Genomic DNA, 27086 nt, shown 5'->3' with positions numbered 1-27086 from the left:
AACAAAACAAAACAAAGCAAAGCAAAGCAAAGCAAAACAAAACATGGTAGAGTAAAGGCTTCTAAAATCACATCAAGCACTTACCAGGAAGAAATGTGATGATGGAACTGTCGGTATTAGGACGTTCTTCAAAGTCCATCATTACCTGAGCTGAACCTTGCCTTGTATAGCATCTCACGGTGGATGTGTATCGGATATCACCACTCCTATATATCATTGCAGAAATCTGTCCATCATTTTCATTGCCTACATATACAGATTCTTTAAACTGCATTTTAGGCACTGGGCAGAAAAACATAAAAAACATGTGTAAAGTGTAATTGCAACAGTTATCATATCTTCCCTCCACTATTTCAAATTTAGTTACGATACATTGCACCAGATATATAACATAAGCAACTAGAAAGCAAATGACTTAACACATCGTCTGTAGCTGAAACGTGTAGATCCACTGGCTTTGATGTGACTCAAAAGGACAAACACTATTTTTGTATTGCAGTCATCCATCTCCTGCATAAATGTGACAAGGTAAAAAACATTTATTACTCACAGTCAGACACTGAGTCATTAATGAAGATGGTGGCCTTGCTGGGTTCTCCAAGGGCAGCATTCATGGGCATCCTTAGCACAAGCTCAAACTTCTCAGTTCCTTCTAACACTGGCTGCCCAAGGTCATCCAGAATTACCACACGAAATGTCTGCATATTGACTCCGGGGGAAAAATCCAAATTACGACTGATGCCTACATAATCTAACCCAGCTACCAATGGAAAAGAGATAAAAAATATCAAATCAATAAATAGCATTACATGCAATGAAAAATAAAAATATCTATCATTAGGCAGTTAATTGTAGGTAAATCTAATTTTTCTTTAAAGATAATCTTAAAATTTGCCAAATTCTGTCAATCACATAAAGCGAAAATATCTTTTGACCATCTAAGTTGGATTATACAATAAAACAATCAACATTATGCTACTTTTTGTTTAATGATTCAAATCACAAAATGGTGCTGATTCTCTTCTGTTGTAGACCAACAGTTATTCCACTAAAACTAATAAATTTTAAGTGAGAAATGAAAGTAAGCAAAAAGTTTTGAGACTCTGGAGATGAAGCAAAGTCTTTTGGAAAGACATTTCATTTTATTCTGTAAAAAAGATGTAACTTTTGAGATTAATGTAAAATGGGAAGGAGAACAGGCCAGTGAGCTGACTGTAAGGAAGAACCGCTGTTCAGAGGAGCGTAAACCAGAATGAATGGAAATCAAAAGAATCAAATTCTGCTCAGACCATGTCAGGTGAGGCCTGGCACCTTAATGTTAAAGACAGTCTGATCGGGGTTTGGTTTGCTTTTACGTTTTGTTTTGTTTTATTTTAAGCAAAGCGAGCCAATCCCTAACAAGCCAATGAGAAGAAAGCAAGCAAAACAAGATACTGACTAAAACATGACACTGCCTCAGAAAGAAAACATTAAAGGTATCTAGGACTTTACTAAAGGGCTGAGTTTTAATGTTCACTTTTTTGGAAAATAAGCAGCAGAGCTGTTGAAAATAAGCTTTGGGGAAAACAGTTTCATTGAAATTGAAATAATGTTTGGAATTCTGTGAATGTGACAAAATTTGGCAAGATTAAAGGCCATCATCAGGTGGGCACTTGCCTGGAGTCCCTGCCACTCTACCGCAGAGCTAAGTGTCTAAGGCAGGATACCAGGACTGGCAGCTCAGCACAGCAGATCTGTGTAAGACCAAGAACCAGGTTCATGGCTTTGCAGGCAGCCCGCCATGTCAGAGCTTTCAGGCTGCGACCAACAGACTAGAGAGCCTAAGAGCTGTTCCATTCCTAGTTTTGTATCCTAGAGGTCCTGGCACAATGAATTAAGGTTCTTACCGTAAGGAAATATCTTTTTTTCCCCAGAAATAAAATAACTTAAATATTCAGGATGAGATAAAGACATCAGATTATATAAAGCAAGTTCAGAAATCAAGTAATCATATATTTTTTTCAGACTTCATAATTTTCTTTTTCATGAGAAATACTATGTTTATCACATATGTTACGTATGATACATATGTACATGATGTCTAGATATTCCTGAAATAACCATAAAGTTTTACACACTTTTGCCTCACTGAAAATTATTTGAGAAGATAAACTCTACTGTCCAGTTACACTCAGGATAAGCATCTAAGGAAGACAATTTCTATGCTGTCTCTATATGAATGTCTTAGTTTTAAACATTGTGGTTTGTGAAATAGAGTACACTAACACTTGATTCTGCAGACAAACGTTCTGTCAGCGCATCACTGAACTGCACAGCTGTAGCAATCCTCTTGCTGAACGTAATACTAGATAATAATTTCTCATTGCCTACGGTAAAACCGAGAGGAGCAAACTCTGCATGCTGCAGGGTGATTATAACTCGGTGCCCAGAGTATGCAGCTGAGCCAGCAATAGACTGCTTTTGTGTGACAGTGTCTTATATGAGGATTTGAAGGCATTTCTCTTAGTGTTGTAATTCACTCCTGCAGTTGCTCCTACTCCTGTTTCTTTGAGAGAAGTTCTATAACTACTTAATTTGTTATAAGAAGAAAGATCTACTAAGAGCAAGAAACATAAATTTCATGGAATCATGGAATGGTTTGGGTTGGAAGGGATCTTAGAGATCATGTAGTTCCAACCCCCTTGCCATGGACAGGGACACCTCCCACTAGATCAAGCTGAAATTTCATCTTATGCCGTTGAGTCTATATCAAGACCAAATTGGTAGCATTGGTTGTTGAGATGCATTATGAAACTACAGCAAAACAATAACTTACCCTCTGCAGTTATTGGTTCAGATTTGCGAGACCTCACTGTAACAGAGGCAGCTTTAGACAGATCAGTTCCAGTCCTCCAGACACGTACCTCAATATAGCCAGCACTCTCATCAACATAGTATTCATCATTTCCAAAGTAGAATGCTGGTTCTGGTGAAAGAGAAATAATGTCCATAAATGTTTCTTTACCTTATGTTGAAGGTAGCAAGAGAGCATAAAATCCACATTAGACAACAGAGAGCACTTTGCTTTTCTCAGTAAGTGAAATAAAGCTTTTTTTTAAGGTTTAGATTTTTTCTAGGTATTTTTGGCTTCTTTTCAAGCATTTGCTTCCTTATTTTGGGACAGTAATTGTTATATCAGCACTGTGCTCTTTTTCTTGCCTCCTACATTTTTCAAATTTGTGTGTCAGCAGGTATGAATCTGTGTGCAAACCCAAATGTATTATCTCATTAAACTTATTTGAGCTGAGTCCTGTGCACAAGCCAGAAAATTCCTTGCATTTTTCATTTTGATGCAGACAAAGGTGAATACAGATAATGAAACCTTAACTTGAATGTTCTCACAGATTCCTGTTGCTAAAACTAGACTGGAACATGATATATAACTGGAGATGTTTTGGAAATGTTTTCCAGCTAACCAAAGGGGCAAATACTTAATTTTAGTTCCCACACATCTAGCATTCAAAACAAAATCAATCTTATTTCATGTAAACTGGAATGTGAATTGTCTTTTATCTTAATACTTAAGTTCCACAGTTAAGAAAGAAGAGCAAAAAGCAAAGGAGGTTAAAGTGCTATCCCACTTAACAGAAATTGTTTATCCTAATTTTTTCTTGCCTTTTCCAGTTTTTCTATTCATAGCAATTTCACAAAGTAAACAGGCTTAAAAACACAGCCCAGCTTCATCCTGGATATATATCAGCTCCTCTTTTCTATCTCTTCCCTTCCTCTTTCAATCATATAAGAGTAAGCACACACAGCCACTGCCTCAGTTTTCCCATAGTGTAGCAGAAATAACACCTACCTTCCCCAATGGCTGGGATGTAATTTGAAGGCCTACAAAATTCTTTTTGTATTTTGTCACAATTTTCTTATGTTGCCTAGTGAGAATTTATTCTAATCATGAGGTTACAATACCACAAATGTGCCTGAAAATACCATACAGCATGAGGCCAACTCTAATTCAGTCGACAAAGATCATAGCAATTAATCAGTGCTTTATCAGTGGCACTATGAATACTTCCACTTCAACAAGCATAGAAAAAAAAGAAAAAATTCAAAGGAAATTACTGGAAAAGTTTATGGTTCTACAGAGCTATGCCTAGCATACAGAAAAGGTACAGCTTAACCAAAAGAGGAGACATGAATCCTTTTAAACGGGAAGTGGAAGTTTGGCCATCATTGCCAAGATTCAGTCAAATTTTCTTAAGATTATATGTATGTTGCAAAACCTATGACTTCTATTACAATGGAACAAATGCTTTGGAACTGAGGAACCTGCTTTGGACTACAACTGAGCTCAATAAAGCCAAATATGGATGCGTTCCTCTGTGATCTACTCTAGGTGGTCCTGCTCTGGCAGGGGGGTTGGACTAGATGATCTTTTGAGGTCCCTTCCAACTGCTAACAATCTGTGATTCTGTGAAATATTGTGAAGACGTTGTATTTTGAAGGTTTTGGAGAGACTTGTAGGATAACCAGACAGACAAAATACCTGTGCTTTTATGAAGTACTTTAGGACAATCTGTCTGACTACACAGTGTATGGCAACAATCTCTGGGGTAGATTGCTATTTATTTTTATGGAAAATTGAACAATCTAAAATAGGAATTTAATTAAAACTAATCAGAAGTAATATAGTTACTCAGTTATTATTAAGCCAAAACTTCATCAGATAAGGCAGTGGTTAATAAATATTTTGGAATTACATTCAAGAGTTAAATTTGGTGTTTTGGAGAAAAGAAATTTCTGCTTCCAAGATTTTTCCTGTATTTCACAACTGACAAAACAAATCATTAAAAAGCAAGCAAATAAACAAAACTCCTTAATATTCCACATCAGTGAAACAAATGCAGCTGCCTCCCTACTTAAGTGCTAAAACTCAAATCATGGGTTGGAACTGAATATATTTACTGAAAAATAGCACAGATTCATAAACCTGCATCGAAGAACTAGATCCGGACTTGGCTGCACCTCATTTTAAGCACTTAAGTGAGAGGTACTCACATTCAGAGCCTGCTTGCTCTCAGTTTGCAAGGACAAAGATAGGCCATTCCAGGAGGTTTCCCAGCACAATGAGCATACAGAAGAGGTGTAATGGGTCACACACTACAGTGAGAAAAGTCTGAGGAGATCTGGAAGCATTCTCTTCTACTCACTGCCGACACAGGGAACTAGATAGAATGGAGTCATAGAATGGTTTGGGTTGGAAGGGACCTTAAAATTAATCTAGTTCCAACCCCCTGCCATGGGCAGGGACATCTTCCACCGGACCAGGTTGCTCAAAGCCCCATCCAGCCTGGCCTTGAACACTGCCAAGGAGGGAGCAGCCACAGCTTCTCTGGGCAACCTGTGCCAGTGCCTCACCACCCTCACAGTAAAGAACTTCTTCCTAATATCTAACCTAAATCTCTCCTCTTTCAGTTTGAAACCCTTACCCCTCATCCTATCACTGCACTCCCTGATAACAAGTCCCTCCCCACCTTTCCTGTAGGTCCCCTTTAAGCACTGGAAGGCCACTATAAGGTCTCCCTGGAGCCTTCTCTTCTCCAGGCTGAACAGCCCCAACTCTCTCAGCCTGTCTTCACAGGGGAGCAGCTCCAGCTCCCTGATTATCTTCGTGGCCCTCCTCTGGATCCACTCCAACAGGTCCATGTCTTTCTAATGCTGGGTGTCCCAGAGCTGGATGCAGCACTGCAGGTGGGGTCTCATGAGAGTGGAGTAAAGGAGGAGAATCTCCTCCCTCGACCTGCTGGCCACACTTCTTTTGATGCAGCCCAGGATGTGTTTGGCTTTCTGGGCTGCGAGTGCTCATTGCTGGGTCGTGTTGAGCTTCTCATCAACCAGCACCCCCAAGTCCTTCTCCGCAGGGCTGCTCTCAATCCACTCATAGCCCAGCCTGTATTTGTGCTTGGGATTGCCTCAACCCAGGTGCAGGACCTTGCCTAGATGATTTGCCTTAAACTAGATGGAAGATATAATAGAAAATGTTAATTTCTTGTAGTGTTATCCTAATGCTTGCTTTACTGCTGCTGAGGAATCCTCAAGCGCTGTTTGTTCCTGTAGTCACAGCCAAACATAAAAATGCCTAAATCTTCAGTTAGCTTGCCTTGTATTCCAGAGTGAGTTTTTCACACTTTTTGAGGCATGCATCTTGGATGAAAGACACATTCTGCATGGTTACCCATCCTAGGAAACAAATCCTTACGAATGTTTTGTAAGTTCATTTCCTGTAAGCTGTGTTAGTAGCTCCCCAGGGGAAGCAGCAAAGCCAAGCTACTAACAGGGAAAGCATTGTATTTCTCAGGTCATGTCTGGAAAACACTGCTCAATGACTGCAGGCTCACTTACAGCAGATCTTTAATCTAGTAATCACTCTGAAGAGAGACCACTGCAAATTTAATGGTTCCTCTTATAGAAGTAAGGGGAAGTTTTTTTAGATTTTTTTTGTTCAGACCCACAGATTTCACTGGCATGAAGTTAAAATAATCAGAGGAGAAAGGTTAGGAGATTTAGTCCCAGGTTTCTTGGCACAGAAATGAAATCTTTGTCTTGCCTTTGTACTTATACAGTCAGGAGCGTGTATCAACTACACCACTAGTCAGTCATCAAGCAGGAAAACAAACACACTTCTCATGCTGTTAGAAATAGGTCTATCTTTGAATGTATATCAGAAAACCAATGCGATAGCACGAAAATATTTATTTCCAAGGAGGCTTTTCTTTTTAAAATGACATCCTTACAATCTGCTTTAGAGGGACATGGCAAAAGAGTAGGTTGGTTGTAAGATATGGAAGGTGCCACAATTAGTTTGGGCTGCTAGTGTAAATAATATGGAAGGTAGGATAGTTAGGACAAACACAAAAGAACAGACTCTTCCGTGCTGACACCTTGATAAGCCTTAATATTAAAATGATTTTCAGTGATATATATTTCCAGTGAGAGATACATATATATATATGTGTACATATTCTCAGGAGGACAGAAATAATAGAAGAAACAGACCTGCCACTGGCATATTTAGCTATTTGAATTAGGAGAAGTAATCATTACAACTGAACTCATGGTTGATCTTTTCTTGTGTTAAACTATTTATTCCTAAAAGCTTTTACCTTCCTTCTTTCCATGCATAGTACAAAGAAGACTATGATGTGAACATTATGAGTTGCCAGAGCTAGCAGAAATCTGTTGTGGTAATGCAGGAGGTGCAAAACAGTGCTTTGTAAACCTGCTAGCCTGTTCCGGTACAGTCTAGACATGCTAGTGCAATGCTGAGTCAAAAGTAATAAGCCCTGATGGTTGACACAGCTAATTAGTTTGGACATAACAACAAACATGGCCAGATTTCCTCTGGACCTGATCTGGCTCATATCCAGCAATGTATATGTCCCTACACAATGCTTGTTTGCATTTCAGTATCACAGCTAGCATTAAATGACTGAGCTCCTGAGTCTACAACACAAGAGACTCCACCCTTCCGAACATGAAGTGGGTGATTGTAGATAGACCATAGAATCATAGAATCATTTTGGCTGGAAACCTTTAAGATCATCAAGTCCAACCATTAACCTAACACTACCAAGGCCACTAACACTACCAAGGCCACCACTAAACCTAAGCACCACATCTATACATCTTTTGAACACCTCCAGGGATGGTGACTCCACCACCTCCCTGGGCAGCCTGTTCCAATACCTAACCACTCTTTCAGTAAAGAAATTTTTCCTAATATCCAATCTAAACCTCCCCTGGTGCAACTTGAGGCCACTACCTCTTGTCTTGTCATTAGTTATTTGGGAGAAGAGACCCACACTGGCCTCACTACAAATTCCTTTCAGGTAGTTGTAGAGAGCAATATTGTCTCCTCTCAGCCTCCTCTTCACTAGGCTAAACAATCCCAGTTCCCTCAGGTGCTCTTATAAAGACATGTTTTCCAGACCCCTCATCAGCTTCATTGCTCTTCTCTAGACCCACTCCAGCACCTCAGTGTCTTTCTTATACCATGGCAGTTAAGTTCCACTAAATTTGAGAAGGAATTGGCACTTACTGTTTAATAGTAATAAAGGTCAACTTCTGTAATCTCTCTCATATACACTTGTTAATGGGAGCAAAAGAAAAGCTCAGAAAAACTGTCCATTGCAAAAAGTTTATAGTATGATATTACCAAAGAGGACTTTAACATCTGAAACTAGGTAGCGCCATTCTACAGCTATTCACACATGCTTGAAGCTATTCAAGCAACTGAGCTTGCATTTAGCACAATGAATTTAATTTGCCAAGTCATTTATTTTTGCTGAATGCTGTAGAAGCAGGGGTCAAGATTACAGTCAGAGCTCAGTTCTGGAGCAGGTACCTATTGTGCAAATGCCAATAGCTTTTTATTTGATGTGGTCAAAACAGATTACTTTTCAAATTCCTATGTTGTAATCTTAACAGCTTTCATCTTCTTAGGACTGTTGTCATAACTTTTGCAATCAAAAAGTAAATTCACCTCAGAATCAAAATTACTAGTAGCAGCCAAATTGCCACACACAGTATCTCAAGCAAATAATGTCTGCATTTCCATTCGTCTCAACAGCCCATTTCTGTCTAGCAATATACAATGATTTTTAAAGGATACTTCAAACAAGATAACAGGTAAAAGGACAGACTCAAATTAATGCAACCTATACCAAATCCAGTTCAAGTTTGTAAGAAAAACACATTTTTTTTTTTTAATCTACAAAGGCCATGCCATACATTGACTGGACTGGTTCATCACTGAATTACTCTCATTTTACGCAGCTTAACCCTGTTATTTCAATAGAGTAACACAGTGTGAAACAATAACTGCTATGAACAACCTTTTTAAATTAATTTGTGATACATACTAATTTAGAATAGACCTTTGCATTGTAACTCACCCTTTACGTTAAAGTGCATCCACACTTCAGTTTCTCTACATGCAGTACCATCACAAGCACCACCTGCCTAGCCTGGAATCCACATCCAACCTCTCTGCTATGTGAATAAGTAAAATCCAAATGTGAGCAAAGTAACACAGTAAAGGAGGGAGCCGACAGCCCTAGCTGCAAGACTGAGGATGGCAGTAAGATGGCTACAGTAATATCCCATTTCTGGTCAACTACTCTTTCCTTCTTGTCAGTCCCACCCCTGGTGAAAGGACAGCCTGCAGAGTACTTCGCAGCATGAAGAACTGAGCTAATTCTGATTTTTCTTAATGTCAGGTTGCAATTCCTAATGGTTCAGTAATAACTAGACGAGCTGCAGAGCATGCCTGAATCATGGACAGTAAAGACATCTGTGTGCATGAAGCCACGCTGTAGCTCAATTTGTTCAAGACGCGTGCCTTTAAACTGAAGATGATTTTTTCAACAATTAGTTACCTACTACATACAAGACAGTAATGAACAGTCTTAAGTTGTCCCCCAGCTATAACCGGTGTTTCAGGAGAAAGGTTAATGTGTGAGGTTGACTATTTTAAGTGACCTTCTCTTGGAAGCAATTAATTTACCTTTGTGGGTTTGCTGAGAAACATTGTTACCTTTCCAAATACCAAATTCAGACATACGTGAACTAACATATACGTGAAAATATTTATTTAGTAGAAGTAGTATTATGATCCTTGCACACACCCCCAGGATATAACCTATAGACCCTGATATCACCGGAACTGTCACAGGTGTCAGAGTAGCTTTTCCTATGTTCAGAATCTGAGGACAGTGACAAAAGATTTTTCTTGCTACAAGTACATCAAGCTCCAATCACTTGCCCAAACTATTCCATAATCCGGATAATTGCCTCATTTACCAGTGTAAATAAAAATATGAAGACTAATAGCTGAAGAAACAAACACTTTGGAATTTGGGGACACACCCACAGTGATAGTATTGCCTGCAGCAACCATTTGACTTTCACATACCTTTTTTTTTACTGACTAGACCTCCCACAGAGCATAAAACCAACTCAGAATCTTCTACATGTTCTATTTTTAAAAAGAATTAGATTATTTTTATGTAAAAGGCCCAGAAAATGGCATCAGTGACAAATTCTCAATGTACTGTTGAAACAGAGGCAGGCAGATAAACGGGAAGGCTTGGCAGTAGTATTTAAATATACCACACACAAGATACCTCACAAGGAGGCCAAGTGTGAAGGAGCTCACAGACAGTGATTCATACACGAGATAACAAATGAGGACTCCTACAAAGAGAAATGGTAGGAGAAGCTGAGCAGTATTTTAGAGATCAGGCTACATAAAGATATAGCACGTAGCCATTCCTAAATATGTTTTTTACATTTTAACTGTGTAATTAGTTTCCTACTGGTCCTTGCAAAAAAAGCAGTTTGTAGAAAGGGTCTAAGTGTAATAAGTATATTTGCAAAAACAGGTTTTATGAGAAGAATATTTTCAGATTTTCTCTTCCAAATCATGTTCCTCACACCTACACTCATATCAAGAAACACAACTACAAAATCGCAATAGCTCATTCTAGGAATGATTTTTTATAGTATCTTGTAATCATCACTTAAATCATGAGCCTGACCTCTAAGATTTTAAAGCCCAAAGTCATAATGATGACATTTATTTTTTTTTCCCCAACTGAGATTTCCACTGGTTAGCAAGTAGTATTAGTAAGGCTCTTGAATGATAAACAAACATTTTTTTGACTGGTAAAACGAGTTGATAGGAAGATGGTGAGGAAATTGTGGAAACTCAATAGCAAAGACAGAAATCCTGGACTGTCATAAAAGCAAACACATGCTGAAAATAGGTGAGCTCCTTATGCCATGAAAATCATCAGACTTCGAGAAAAAGGATCTAACATAGGCATGATTTGCCCTTGGTGAAGCCATGCTGTCTGTCTCTAATCACTTCCCTGTCTTCCGTATGTTTCTACATATCTTCCAGATGGATCCGTTCCATCATTTTACCAGGCACAGAGGTGAGGCTGTTAAATCCATTTTAACCAAATTAATTTCAAAGCTGAATCTCACGAAAGCAGCAAATGTGTTCAGTTTCACTGAAGAATAAATGAAGAAGGGAGGCACTGTTATTACAACTATTATAACTACAAATGGTGCATAACAGAGGAATAGTGTAACCAAGAAATGTAAAACACACTGTTTTCCAGGTGGCTGTTGGTATTCGTATATCATTTCTGGCACAGCTTGCACCAGGTTTTTTTAAAGAAAACTATGATTCTGTCCGTTCTTGTGGACAGTTATTAAATCTATTCTTCTGCCTATATGTATGCACAGACTTTTCTGGATTGGAGACATGTTGACCATATCGCATGAGGCTAAGAAAGACACTGCTCCAATTCTGACTTCAGAGTTTTGCACTTTCATTATTCAGTTGCAATGCTAGTTATGTTGAGTTTGCTTAGCTGTCAGAAACAATTTTTTACAGGATTTTCTGCCCACATACAATGAGAACACGTTTAGCCCACCTAGGTATGAGAAGAAAAATATGCAAGAGCTCTTCCGTGCTCCCTTTACAAGAGCTAATGCTGAGGATGGGACTCAGCAGAGAAGACAGAACAGAAGTGAAAATAGATCAACAGCCAGACTTACCAGACCACAAAAGCAGAGCTCTAATGACAGAAAATACACTCTGCTACATGTTAAAAGTTCTTGAATTCTCTCTTGTGTGCTTCTGATCTCATTTGTGTGGGAGGGAAGAGAAAAGAGTTGCCTGACCAACAGTAATGTGAGATAATAACTGAGTTAATCCTTTGAGGCTTTACACATTCAAAAGGAGACCAATGTCATTAAAGACCAATGGGGTACAGTGGTTACTCTGTTGTTCAGTTTCTTTTGGGTCTTCAAAGACTGATGAGCAAAATGGCAAAGCCTCAGCATAAGGACCTTCCAAGGAAGCAAGATGATATGAAGAAACCTTAGGAAAATGAATGCACCAAGATGTCCTACACAACTTGATTATCCAAATCTTAGGCACACAAAGCACTCATTAGGTCACTAAATTCACTCCCTACAATTGCAAACAACCAAGAACAAATGATTAATTTAGAATGGTTTTATAGGCATTCATTACATTTTCAAACAGTCTAGAACAAATGTAAGATCTGCAGTAGAAAGACCTAAGCCATAAAAAATACAACATGCTACAGGTGACAGAAAGACGTTCAACGTACTCTTGAGTGAACTATCACAAAACAATGAACATCTAGGCTCTGGAAAACAACATCAGTGCACATAACAACACCATTTTGTTTAACTCATTCTAGATTTAACAGGACGTATAAATTTTCTACAGTTCATGTAGTTTCGTACCTTCTGCTTATCAACTATTTTGCATACTTTAAGTACAAAACTCAAAAGCTATTTTCTATATTTCAACACTCTCCTAGAAATACTACTGTAATTCACATATAAATGTAACAATGCATATGTAAGCTAACCACTTAAGAACCCGCAGCAGTGAAGGCTTAGAGCTATGCTGCTCCACCAGCTGATCCTCTATTGCAAAGGCACCATCTGAAATAGATGTGACAAAGTACTGTCTGGAGGTCATGCTCTGTCCTCCTTATCTATCAAAGCAGCCTAGATCATAAGGCTGAACTATATATCTAGTTATTATGCAGCTAAGTGAAGATGAATCCAACATCTGTAATTCATATATATGTGTGAGTGTATACCTGCAGACACACAGATATAATAAACTCTCAACAACAGATAACGCTAGAAAAGCAAATCATAAATGCAGCTGATTGCCTCGATAGGATGTCCTACTGTATGATATGACTTAATTTATTTCTGTAATAGACAGAAAACAGGGACTTCCCAAAATCTTTAAGGCTATCATGATAAACTGAATATTTTTCACTCTGTTGAACTGGTGATAATAAGAAACTACAAGTAATGAAAACTGGGAGTATAATATGTGTCATAATTTGGCTGTCTTCCACTTTTTCCCATGATTTGTTGCCAATCTGGCCACCTGCCACAGACTGGGGAAAGGGGAGGGGTCACACAGAGATTTTACCTAATGAGAGGACAAAAGCAGTTAAAAGCTGCACAGAAGTGCCAGAGGCATCAGACTCACAAACATTGTAAAAATATAAAAGGGAGAAAGTCAAGGATGGATGTACAGAGGAAAAAGAACAACTAGTTCATTATTTTAGTCATGTTCAGAGAATGGTGAAGGATGCTTGGCCAAATCATGACTCCAGTCTGAAATATAACACTAGGCATGCTCTGCCTATAGCGTTCAGGTTGTAACTAAAATCGGACAAACAGACTAGCAGGTATTAACTACCAAGATCAAACAGCAAACCATTCAGTTTAAGGTTACGGCACACCCCTCATCGAAAAGAAAAAGACACCTTTGATTGTCTGTCTCAGAGGCCAGTGGAAATAAGGAGATTCCAGACAGCCTTGTGAGATAAGGATATCCCTCTGACAAACTATGTTACTAATAGAATATTTAATTATCATCAGCTGGAAATTTGGCTCAGTACACACACTGTACGCCTACTGGGAGACAATGCAAAGTGTGTATTTATAATGTAGCATTGCAGTGCTGACTTTCTGCCTCATTTCAGGCTACTGATAGTAAATGTCAATACGGACTTTATCGCTCCAAGCAAGCTGGACAAGTGCTAGCAGCTACTGATTTCCAGAACATGGTCTAAGGATTTACAAAGTTTTATTAACTGTAGGGGGAGTGACAGCAAGTATTTTAAAGAAAACTCCAGAAGATGAAAGAATGAATCTGTTCTGTTTGACAGTGGCTTTCTGCATTGTCACAGCATGAACATACCATCACCCAGTTTACTCAGCTGTAAAATATTCTCGGATAGTGCTATTCTCTATCATGTGGATGGTATGAGTTCTTGATTCTGTTGAGTAGGTATAAAGAAAATGGTAAGCAAACCTCCAACATGAACCTGAGTCCTTTGCGTTCCCAGCCTTGGTGCAGAAATGTCAAGAAGTAGTCTGAAAGGCTGCTTGCCCATCTAATGTGAATGAAGTGGAACAAATGTATTTAATGTACTTCCTGCTGTGAACAGCATGAGGCTTCAACAATTCCACTAAGGCAAGATGACTGTTTGTCAGCCTGGATGTAAGGCTGCGTGCTCTCATGGCAACACTAAATACAGTAGCATGGAATTAAAAGCACATGGGAAGACAGACACTGACAAAAATCTTGAAGTAACTAAATAATTGTAAGTGTTCTCCTCTTAGATGCAAACTTCCAGCTCTGCATTCATCATACCTCCTCTCTTCTGGTTTCCAAATGTGATTACAATCCAGGCGTTTAAAATTTGCCCACAAGACAAACCAGAGTAAGTACAAAAGAATCCAAATCAGTAGCCTGGCCATCAAAACATTTGACTACCAGAGAGCAGAGCTTTGACTGCAAGACCCGTTGCAAGGACTAAAGCATTTTGTATCAGACTTCTTGCACACAACACACCCACACCATCCTTGCTCCCAGATGGATACTAACAAAAGAGTTTGATCTCATGTTTTCTTCTATTTGTCAAATGATGTCACAGTCACAGCTTCAGCTGGAAAAACAAGAGTGCTTCTTCCAGGCTGATCTTGCTTAGTTGCTAAATGCCTGGGGATTAAGGCATTTCCATGGAAGACTGGGGTCTGAGTGTTTTCAGCACTTGAGGCTAAACTCCAGGACTCCTCTCTCCAAGGAGAATGAAAAGTGCACAGCAACCTAATCTTTCTTTTCCTAGATGCATAACATTGATCTATTATGTAAAGTGCTTCCTCCAAATGAGCTTTATGTTGAACTCTGTGCTCTCCATGCAGGATAGGTATGTCCTGAGCCAATCAACTGACCTCAGGGATTTCTCTTCATCCCTCAGATCCTTGAGATGCATGAAGACAAACAGTTCAGCTCATCAATTCTGGTTGGAGTTAGTAACACAAGCTCACATTTGGAAAATGGTTGACATTTTTTGTTTGTTTTTGGATTTTATCTTGAACATCTAAATACCTATTGAAACACACTTCAGCATTCAGTTCTTTAGATTTCAATTAGATTAATTTAGATAGAATCATAGAATCATAGAACAGTTTTGGTTGGAAGAGACCTTGAAGATCATCGAGTCCAACCTTTGTCCTAGCTCTATCAAGATCACTAAATCATGTCCCTAAGTACAACAACTACCGATCTCTTAAACACCTCCAGGGATGGTGACTCCACCACCTCCCTGGGCAGGCTGTTCCAATGCCTGACAACCCTTCCAGTAAAGAAATTCTTCCTAATATCCAGCCTGAACCTCCCTGGTGCAGCTTAAGGCCATTTCCCCTTGTTCTACCACTTGTTACTAGGGAGAACAGACCAACCCCTGCCTTGCCACAACATCCTTTCAAGTAGTTGTAGAGAGCGATAAGGTCTCCCCTCAGCCTTCTCTTCTCCAGGCTAAACAGCCCCAGATCCCTTGACTGTTCCTCATACGAGACATGCTCCAAATCCTTTACTAGCTTGGTAGCCCACCTCTGTACCCTCTCCAGCACCTCAATGTCCTTCTTGTAGAGAGGGGCCCAAAACTGGATGCAGTACTCGAGGGGCGGCCTCAACAAAGCTGAGTACAGGGGAATGATCGCCTCCCTACGCCTGCTGGCCACACTAATTCTGATACAGGCCAGGATGCTGTTGGCTTTCTTGGTCACCTGGGCATATTCCTGTGCATGTTCTACATACTATGATTTTTTTTTAATATTTTGCTTTGGCAGCACAGCACAAGTGTATAATCCCCAATTAAAGTATTCAGTTGCCAGGAATTTCTTTAATATACTCTGGTTCACTAGAAAATCGAGCACATCTTTTACTTTTTGTTAATTGTCATGATTGTATAGCAGCCCAGCTATTTTAGTTAGACCCTAAGGGCCTTCTCTAGAAACAAAAGAAGAAAAGACTTTGATAATAGGTACTGAAGGTGAATGTTTCCTAATTAACTTGCATTGAATGCCAGAGGAGATAAGGTAATGTTGCTAGTGCTGACTTGACTTCCACAGGAAAGATCTCATGCAGTATTATTAAACTTTGACCTTTGCTGTTTGTGCCTTTTGACCTGAAGAAGTCAATGCATAATGTTAATCCAGTCACAGTACTTGGAGAAATCACAACTTAATGACATGCTGTGACATTTGTCCAAAGAAACTTTGTTAAGTAGAAGATGAATTTAAACAAACAACGAGAGAAATATACCAATAGATGTGAAGTAAAGAGACTGAAGTGGACTACAGAATTTAGTATGATAACATTAATATAGCTCATAGGCTATTACATACGTGCTAAAGCTTTTATCCACCTCTATCTTAAGCATTTTCTGAATTGAATTTTATTGTTAAAAGCTAAAGAAAATGCTTTATATTCACATAGCATACTGTTTTAACTTATTAAAATTATTTTTTTGCACTGCAAACAATAATAACCAATGCTGCTTAAAATCTCCTGCTTATTTAGGCAGAATTTCAATTGTGACTGCCAGGGTGTTAAATTTCTCATATATTACATAAATATATATGTATACACATGATCTGAAATAAGCATATATATATATATATTTATATATGTGTATGAATATATAAATTACATAAGGTACAACTTATAATTTATCTACTCTGTAGTCTGTACTCTGCTTTTTCAGAACAGGAAGCACAACAGACGTCAGATGAAACAAAACGCACATAGACTTTTCTGTTACCATGCATTATGTTTTTGTACAGACTAAAAGCATGTGGCAGAAAACTTCACTGGTGAGTGAATTGCCAGTAAGTTTTCGAAGGCTCTGGGATTTTTTGTGGGAGTACTTTCACTGATACAGAAAGCGAAAAAGGAATTCTGTCACACTATTTCAAATATGGCGTACACAACATTTTGGGTGCAAATTGACAAGTGAACGTTTGTAAAAAACAATTCAAACCTATCCTTTAAAGCCCCCTTATCTTTGAATATCCAAAATATTGCTTATTCTTACGGACTAATGTAGATGTTTTAGTTGTTACATAATGAAAATGTTCTACCCTAATGTCCCAAACACTTCCCCACTTTTTTTAATAAATCCCATAAAATTATTCAATAATTTCTCTTTCAAAGTTTGTAGCATTGACACAAGTTGTGCTCATAAATGCAGAAAATGTTAGGCTTGAAACTTAACAGTGGTATACAAAACAAATTTATTCTCATATTTTCTAATGGCAGTGTTAAAAAAAAGGGGATTTCTTGTTAACTTCCCTAATATCTTGTGGGAGTTTCATAAACTGTGAAGTTCTATATTATGTGATGATTGATTAACTTTCATAATTTCTTATTCAGTCTCTCTAGATTACTGTTAAAATGACTGTATAAGCCTATGAATGACAGTATCTTATTTTAAATGCTAAAACCAGTATATAAAAGTGTTCCTTCCCACTGAGGGAGGGCGCTGTGGTTCCCAGTGAAGCTAGAGGCTCTAGTTTCAGCTCATCTCTTTTTTAAATAATCTCTTGGAGATTATTAAGTATTTCAAAAGCTGGGTAATCAGCTTCTTCATGGACATATTTTTTTATAGCTACTCTCCCAATATTCTATGCTTTACTATCTCCAAACAGTAAAGTAGATGAATTCATTAAAATTATTCAAAAAATCAAACTGTTGTAAAAAACCTACACAAATAAACCTGTATTTGCTATCACTGCAAAGTCAGATAAAATTATTTCTATCTGGGTATATGATCTGTGACTTTACAGGAAGTGTTATTTCAAACTGTCGTACTCACTAATGCTATATGATTACCCAAATGCTCCACAGAGAAAACAAAGTCACCTCTGTCACAGGATTATATGTAAGACATTTCAGGCAGACCAAGCATTTATGATGCAATTAGATGGGTGTCAACTTCCTGCCTTTTATATCCTTAACGAGGGAGAAATCACTTTGCTGACAATAACCATCTATCTTGGCATCAGACTTTCAGAGATTACTGTACTACATAATTCTTCATACTTGCCTTTAGGAAATATGGCAGTGTCACAATAGATGGTTTATGGCCTCATAAAGAGGACTAAAATAACTTATCAGTATTCCTTTCACAGTATTTACAGTTGAGATGTCAGGCTCTAAACTCCATGCACAAATGAGGGCAATTGTACCAAGAACCTTTCTGCTACCACTCCTAGAAAGAATTGCCACACCAACGCTAGGGACACTGAATTGCTGGTCTTGAGGCCACAACAATTTTTACATGTATTTTTGAAACCGGTGCAATTGGTTCTATTGCATTGTGCTGACTCTACTCGCAGTCACAGACCTCTCTCTAATCACCACCAGAAATGTCCCTTTCAATGCAATATATCAAAGCTATCGACCACTTGAACAAAGGACATAATTCTCTCAGCACTTCCCTACTGAGGCGATTTCTAAAGCAACATTACTCTGTTTTGATCATTTCCTTTATTAAAAAGACAAAGAAAGCCTACATGGACACTTCTAGGCAGAGATTCAAATGCAGCATCAAATCAGAAGGAATATAGCTTGTCTCCCAGCAGCTGCTAGATGGCTTCTGGTCCACCAGTGGCTGTAATAGGGCCCTTCGCAGCATAACGCAACGGGCCTGAGGGATTTGTGGACACAACCTCAGAATCACACATACAAGGGTGTACGTGCAGGGTGACATTTTGGATTACATCTGTTACTGTGATAGAATGGAAAAGTTCATCTCACTCCCAATCAGCGCTTATATGATTTTACCAAAATATCAATACTAAATACTTTAAAAAAACCCACATAACCTTCTAATAGTACTTTTGAATCTCAAGATGGAAGCAGCATGTGTTTCAGCCACCAGGAAGAAGTGTAAAAATTCAATTTCTACATGCTGATTTGAGTGCGATGCTATTTGTAGTTTCTGTCCAGAACTTGAATATCACTTTATTACACAATGTCTTACCATCATCCTTGTCAGGTACAATGGTGATTTGAGTGCTTGGGAATTCTGCACCAATTCTTCCACCCATCGGCATGCTCAGCAAAACATCAAATGTCTCAGCCTCTTCATACAAGGAATCATCTATGATGACGATCCGACACATTTTTTCTCGTTCGTCTTTGTCAAAACGTAGAACGCTGTTGTGATCCTCAGGCCTGGATATGTAGTCAGAGTAAGAAAGTACAGAGGTTGGGGCAGTGCCAGATGCTGTTCCTGTGGCATAGAAGGAAAGCAGTCATTATACATGCCATGGTTATAATGACCCCCTCACAGAGGCTGAATTTTATTTTCATTATCATTTGATTTCGATTTACTTTTAGCTGATAAGATGGGCTGAAACATCTGACCAGGCTACATTTCTGAGGTCCCTGGACAAAATACTTCTGTACATGACACAATGCAAGCACATGGCTCCTCAAATTAATTTGCAGTTTTTCAGCCAGAGGGAATATTATAGTCTATCACAACAGACATAGGCTGACAAAGGAGACCCTGTGAGGTTTACCAGCTGACAGAACTACTGAAGAGAGTCCAGCAGAGGGCTATGAAGGTGATGTGGGGACTACAGCATCTTTCCTATGAGGAAAGGCTGAGAGACTTGGGGCTCTTTAGCCAGGAGAAGACTGAGAGGACACTTACAAATACCTAAAGGGCAGGTGTCAGGCTCTTTTCAGTGGTGCCCAGTGACAGGGCAAGGGGCAATGGACTCAAACTGGAGCACAGGAAGTTCCGCCTCAACATGAGGAAAAACTTCTTTACATTAAAGGGTGACAGAGCACTGGAACAGGCTGCTCAGAGCGACTGTGGAGTCTCCTTCTCTGGAGATATTCAAAACCTGCCTAGATGCGTTCCTGTGTAACCTGCTCTAGGTGACCCTGCTTTAGCATGGGTGTTGGACTAGATGATCTCCAGAGGTGCCTTCCAACCCCGACCATCCTGTGATTCTGTGATTTTATCCATTGGAGATATTGGTGGACCAGAATTTAAATATAACAGACCGAATTTGATGAAAATAAATTATCTTGATTCCAGATCACCTCACCAAAAATGTTGCTTCATCTCTCCAGATGCAAAATAATAATAAAAGCACAGATGCAGAGACCCCATGCTCTGCATGGATATAATTATTAAGAGATTGAAAGATAGATGAAGGAGAAGCATAGCAATTAAGCAATATTATTTTATATCAGTTTTTTCAAACAAGGATATCCTGGGTAATCACTGTAGTGTCTTCAGTTCTCATCACTTTCAGCTATATGGGGCTGCATATACAAATCTTGTAAAAAGATAAAGAACACAGATCCTCTTCACCTCCTAACAAATGGCAGATATTTGGAACATGGTAATTTTTCAGCTGTATTCAATAATACTCTAAGACAGACTGCAAGGATTAATACATTTCCAGTTGAGACTGAAGATAATTAAATGAAAAAGTAATTAACAGAGTTATAGACAATTTTTTTATGCAATAGATGGAACAATTCTTTTTGTTTTTCTGTCTCTCTCCCATTTCTGCCTTTTTTTTTTTTCTACAGTAGATTCTGTTACCTTGTTGTGTGTAGCAGATAACCATCAGTTCCTGGCTCACATCTCCACTTCTTCTGACTGGAATAAATAATTCACCAATATCTTCTTCAACAGTATAGGTGGACTGAGGAATAAAGACAGTTGATTCTACAAAGAACAAACATTTGTTTATGTAGATTTATGGCCTCATAAAGTCACCTTTATGAGATGCAAACTATGTATGTAAAACAGCTAGGAGCATTTTAGCATATTCTAAAGTGCAACAAATAACTTGCATTTATCAGCAATGGCGCTAAATTTTAAGAAAAACTTGGAGAGTGAGAGAAGTAGAGTTTTTTAGTCTTTCAGAAATGGAAAAGAAAATCAGATCATGAGGTCTAAATTCACAAGTCCTTGCTAAACAGTCTCTAATATGACTAATTTACTCATCTAGGGTTAATGGAGCAAGGCAGTGCCTGGAGAATTTGTCCACAATGTCTATATGTTTATTATTTCCATGGTATTTCATTATCATCTGTTAGTCACAGACGTATCAATAGCGTAGCTCACACACTGCAGTGGTTCTGCAAGGCCATTCTTTAGCTTACTGCCTGAAGATAACCGTGAAATCTTCTGGCATTGAGGATGCAAGATCGAGCTCTTGCTATCTTTGACTTGGACATTTGCTTTGAGTTGGCCACCTGTCTACACTCCTGTTTTACTCAAATGAGACCTAGCCAATGCAGTCAGTGAAGTCTGGAAAGCAATCTCACCCTAAAATGTATCAGACCAAAGAATGTGAGATCTGTTTTTCAGGGAAAAAAACAACTAGAATGCACTTTAAACTCCTTCATTATTTTATACTTACATAAACACATGACTGAGTTTTATACTGTTACTGGGATTCAGGATCAATTTTGTTATCGTTCTCTCAAAAACTTAAGAACAAAAGGTGGTTATGCATATCATTATAAAGCACCTTTACAGTTTCATTAATATGACTGCAACCCAAACAGAATATAATTCTGTATAATATCAAATCAAGTGGTATCAGCTGACTGCACAAAGCAAATCTTTTATTTCATAGTACTTTGGCAAACACCATTCTGAAAATTGTCATGTGACTGCTTTGAAAACATGTTCCAGGTTTTATTTCTCCAACTGGAAAATACTACTAGCATGACTTAAGGTCAAAAGCCTGCCTTAAAAATGCTGTAATTCAGGTTTGAGAAGATCTAGACACTTTCACTATTCCAGCAAGTCAAAAATTCAATGTGAAAAACACCAAATCCCTACCTTTTTATTTTAGAGCAAAACAAAAGGTAACACTAACCCCCCCCAATTTTTTCCTTTTATTTCTCCGTTTAGAACTGACAAAACGAAAAACTCCATCCTTTAAAAAAAAAATGCAGGAATCTGATTTGTTCTATTTCCTGCCTCTGTCATAATTATCCAACTAGGGGTAAAATGACACTATAAAAGTTTAACAGACCTTATAAACAACATAAAAGCTCAGAGGATAATGATCTACACCATCTCAGCTAGTATAAGAAAACACATCCTTACGCAATCTCTTTTTAGAATAAAACATTAACTAATGTCCCATACTCCCAAGCTCACTATTTTGGTGCTAAGACTATACCATTCAAATGAATTAATTTTAAAATCATTTTCACTGTAAGCAGAATAAAACTTTTGATGGTTCTTATTCAGTTAGTATCTGAACTTGTTATACCCTGTGCTTTAAAAGATTATCAGGAAGCCCAGTCCTTCCCCTCAAAGTTCTCTCTCTATTTTTTTCTGTAGATATTCCTTGATTTGCAGTTGTGCATTTGATTTTCTCCTATGCAACTTCACTTTATGTACAATTATTACAAACTCCCTGGAACTGTAAAAAAATTATCTTAATATAAGAAATAGAAAAAAACTATAATTGACATTAAGACTTAGACAACTATCTTGAGCTATGCTATCTCACTGATCATAGAAAAGATAGAGAGATTTAACAGATTTTCAAGTAATTTCTGTGTCTCATACATACTGCTTTTCAAGTTAACCATCATTTTTCTCGGTGACTAAATATGGATGTCAGATAACCTCTAGTTTAAGTTGCATTTGTAAATAGGAACTAAAAAACCTCTGATAGTTTTCCTGCCCGGTCCTCTTCAAATGTTAATTAGGGAAGACTATACAAAACAAGCTGTTACAGTCCTCCAATACTTGAAAGATTCCTTAAACACAGCCCATGTGTTCAAGTGTCCGGATGCAGCTGAAAAGCAAAGCAACCACAGAATATTCTGCTTTTTTTTTTTTTTTCTTTAAATCGGTTTCTTTCATCATTTACATTTAACCACAAATTTGTTTGTTCTTGACACAGCTTGTGCTGTATCTAGTGAATCTTACCCTTACTGAGCTTCTCAGCTTGATATTAAGGCCTAACTGATGCAACTAGTCTGCTCTAAGACCCAAATTTGATGGGACCAAGCAGCCTGGACTTTCCTGGACCATCATGGCACAGTAAATCAAGTCAGCCTCCAGACAGCTATGTACTGAAAACCTATTGTCCCTGAGAACAAAAGTAAACAAAAGAAAAAACCCAAGAAATAATATATAATAGGAAAAATGCAGGTATTTCATCAAAGCATGCTACCTTAGTTACATATTCATGAATCATTTAAAGTGATAGAGGATGAACGGCTACTCAATGCCCAAGTCTGTCTTCAGAAATATTCTGACAAAAGGTAAGCTTTACTATCTGCTGTTATTGATAGTATTTGCCCTCCAGTTTACCTTTCTGCGTATGCACACATTGGCAGTACAGTTCTGGAAATGTTCTTACCGTCTCCTGGGTCAATAATTTCCACTGTGGATACATAAGGAAACTCCAGAACTGCCATGACAGGCTCAGAAAGAACAATTTGAAAAGACTCAGACTGTTCATGTTCGCCATCACTCAAAATCCGTACTCGCCATGTAGCTAAGGTTTGGCCAGGATTAAACTGCACCTGCTTCTGGGCTTTTCCTCTGAAGTCTTTATCTTTCTTGGCAGTACCATCTTTGGTGCTAATACCTGCCAAAATCAGAAACTCAGGTCATTAAAAACATTCAGTCATCTTTAAAAAAAGATTTTAGAAAAATACACTTTTCGCAACTTAAAAGTGTTCAAGCCAACTCTGTTACTCTTGATCAGCTTTGTATTGGTGTCATACATAGAGGAGGAAGCACATGAATTAACACTAGGAAAGGCAGTTTGGACAGAATTAGCCAAAGCAAAACTAACTACTAGAAAACTCTACATTCTCTGAGGTTACAGTCAAGTTTCTGTTTCTCTGTCATTCAACTATGGATTCCCAAAAGGGTAACAGATTCCTCCCCCCCCCCCCCCCCCCCCGTTTAACATTCTGGGTTCTCTTCTGCTCCAGAACATCTAAATAACATGCTGCCTGCAAACTATCAAAATACTTATTTCTTTTAGAAAAAAATAAAAACACACCTTGGAAATTCAGCCTTCAAGGGTAAAACTAAGAAAGCTAAGGAAAACACAAAGACAGAAAGGGGTAAAACATACAGAATAAGGATGAAAGAAGATCTAAAATCTGAACCATTGTGGTCTTTCCCACTACAAAATGCACTTTTAAAAATTATTATCCTCTTACTTCAGTGTTTGCATAATGACAATCACTAAACTCAAACCAAGTTGAAACTGCAAAGTCATGGGATAAAATCTGATACAGCTCGTCCCACCAAGACAGCACAGACCTTACAGCCTCAGACCTGGGCTGCTCTAAAATGGCTTTTCATTGGTGTTTCCCTCACAGTTTAAGGCTGTCTGGCAGGGCCTCATGGAAATTAGAGGCTATCATCAGAACTATCTGATCAGAATTATCAGAACTATCTCCAGCTTGTGCATTTTGCCTCTGTTTGAACCCACAGTTCTACTCAAATCTTAAAGGTCTTCCTCAGATTTTCAGAAAAAAACTTAAAACTTTTCCTTTGTCTACCTGTTTCTTTCAAATGTATTGTTTAATGTATTAAAACATATCAGCCTTTCCTACAAACCTTGCCTTTCTTGCTTCCTGCTTGTGCCTCCTCCTGAGTCATAACCTTCAGCCCCTTTGGCACTACACATGGACCAGAAAGGCCAGGAAGCATCTTAACCAGTATCTTCTATGTTATTTCCAACTCTGTAATTCTATTTTGCAAGATTAAGGTAGTCAGAGGCAAGCTATTCAAATGTCTTTTGCTGTACTTTGAGTCAGCTCAATTCAAAAACTGAACTTGAATCCATAGGTAGAAAATTACATAAACACTCTATTTGAAGGATCAGAAGTCAAATCAGTATCTGCTAATCAGTACCAGTAATTAATTTAACACATATTTAACTTTGTATTTCATTAATCTCTTTTATTATTTTACTTTAATTAAAAGAAATATATTATCAAAGTTAGTTCACTATTCAAAACAGAACCTTTCAAGTTAGATCCAGTTAGTTACTGACTATATCCCTTAAATCTCATGCCAAAATAGGTGTCCTAACTACATCTCGATACCTGAAACTCAGATTATTATTCAGAAAGAGAATTAAATAGAACACTGATTTCTAAGCATGAGCTTGTGCTCCGCGCCAGGTAAATGCTTACATATCTCGGCAAAACCAGCTTTAAATAGAGTGCCTTTACTAAGCAGTGTAAGCTCACTATAGGGTTCAACATCAAAATGTACAATGATAACGCTCTGTAGTCCAAATATATCACCAGGAAGAGGATGGGAACAGATCCAGAAGCTAGAGACAGGTGTGAGGTTGTGGAATGTGATAACACAATCTTCTTTAATTTTTTCACTCCCCAGACACTGCAAACAGCCTTCAACACCTCCTGAGTCAGGCTGAGCTGACTGCTAACACTGACTGAAGAAAATGAGCATAATGCTCGTAGCTGCTAATCAGACCAGCTCAAAATAGCCTTCCTGGAAAATGATCTATGTTTGTTGTTGTCTTTCCAAGTGCTACAACTCTATTTTCTCATTACAGGAAAAATAAAATCCGGACAGGAACTGTATTCTGTGAAACAAATGCAACCGAGGTATCAATCAAATCAAAGAAAGAAGGACTGGGTCTTCGGTTGTTAAGTCAAAAATTAATTGCAGAGGAAAAACAAAAAAAGGTGAAAATTTCATAATATAACTAAAGAAATCGTATACTTAGCATAACAAAAGATACTTGCTTTAATAAATAAACATATTGCTTTGAATCTAGCTTGCTTATTATGAAACACTAGTAAAAGGATATAGCTGTATTGAAACATTTTATCAACTAGCTGGCCAGTGATTTATAGAAGCAATTGATAGGGTTTAAATTGAACTTACTTATAAAAGAGGTTTCTCCCAGATAACCTCTCCGTTTAAGAACTACGTCAAGATATTTGGAGTCTTCATTTACTAAATAATAGTTCTTTTCTAAGGAAATCCATGCCCAGTTTAGGCGAAAATGTTGATTCTTCAGCTTATTGCCTCCTGCAAAACAAAATGATAAAGATATATTTATTCATTTTTCTTTTTTGTTAAATACCACTTTGGCTTTTGAGGTTAATGTAACCTGGATGCTGGGAAAGCTGTGTATCTCAGCTGGATATTACAATCCAAAGGTGTTAAAAGATTTAAAACTAAGAAATAACAAGTAAAGAACTCAACCATGATACATTTGGTACATATAGGAAAAAATGTTATCTTCGATACATACAAACTAATAACATTAATTCCAGAGTATGTTAATTTTCTTCTTTTTCAAAGGAAAAAGAACAAGAATTAATCGAAATATATTTGGGATGCCACTTTTAGAAATTATAAAAACTGTGGATGATCCACGTTTCTGCAGAACCATATCAGTATTTCCAAATAACACACAACGTAGGACATCACGCAGAACTTTCTCGATATGATCGGACTGCCAGAAGCACTGGAAGACCCTTAGTATCCGGAAAGACTGGAGACGATACCTACCATATTTTAGACTACATTTATCCATACAGCCTGCTTCTAAAACTCAATATTTTGATATTTTCTTCACTAAATCTAACAATTTCTGCTCTTACTGGTTTAGAATTTATGTACCAGCATTGTATGATTTTAGAACAGCTTTCACATCTTCCTAGGAAATGGTTTCAACAAGAATAAGCATCCCTGACACACGCCACAGTCTATAGCTATGCTGATGCCCTCCTAAGCTTACAAGCTTGTAACTATTGGGTTAAGTATGATTGCCTGTGTCTCTTAAGAATATTTAGAGATACAAATGCTTATTGGAATTATCTTAAACTAATTTACAATGACATATCTTCACAATATGATGAATACCCCCAGCTGAGTAAGCTGCTGAGATATCAATATTTCCCTGGAGATATTCAAAACCCGCCTGGATGCAGTCCTGTGCAACATGCTCTAGGTGAACCTGCTTTAGCAGGGGGTTGGACTAGACGATCTCCAGAGGTCACTTCCAACCCCTATGGTTCTGTGGTTCTGTGTTTTGAGAGTCAATTTTCAATAAACCAAAAGATGTTCTCACAGTTCTTTTTACATAGGCACAACTGT

The 27086-nt window shown here is 38.0% G+C and overlaps 1 protein-coding gene across 1 annotated transcript in view; it reads right to left on the bottom strand.

The window, feature by feature from the left end:
• The window catches only part of FREM2 (FRAS1 related extracellular matrix 2), a 142872-nt gene that overhangs the window by 36207 nt on the left and 79579 nt on the right, over nucleotides 1-27086 (bottom strand). The window contains exons 3-9 of the mRNA XM_086481908.1: nucleotides 25866-26012; nucleotides 23341-23571; nucleotides 20544-20669; nucleotides 18957-19208; nucleotides 2816-2965; nucleotides 551-760; nucleotides 85-282 (exon numbers count right to left, since the gene is read on the bottom strand). Coding sequence (XP_086338034.1) covers nucleotides 85-282; nucleotides 551-760; nucleotides 2816-2965; nucleotides 18957-19208; nucleotides 20544-20669; nucleotides 23341-23571; nucleotides 25866-26012 — 1314 coding nt within the window. The remainder of the gene's footprint in view (nucleotides 1-84; nucleotides 283-550; nucleotides 761-2815; nucleotides 2966-18956; nucleotides 19209-20543; nucleotides 20670-23340; nucleotides 23572-25865; nucleotides 26013-27086) is intronic.

The sequence above is a fragment of the Leptosomus discolor genome, chromosome 1 (assembly GCF_034619465.1).
Source record: "Leptosomus discolor isolate bLepDis1 chromosome 1, bLepDis1.hap2, whole genome shotgun sequence".
NCBI classification, from domain to species: Eukaryota; Metazoa; Chordata; class Aves; order Leptosomiformes; family Leptosomidae; genus Leptosomus; species Leptosomus discolor.
Note: the sequence above shows the minus strand (reverse complement) of the source record. Positions and strands in the feature narration are given on the sequence as shown.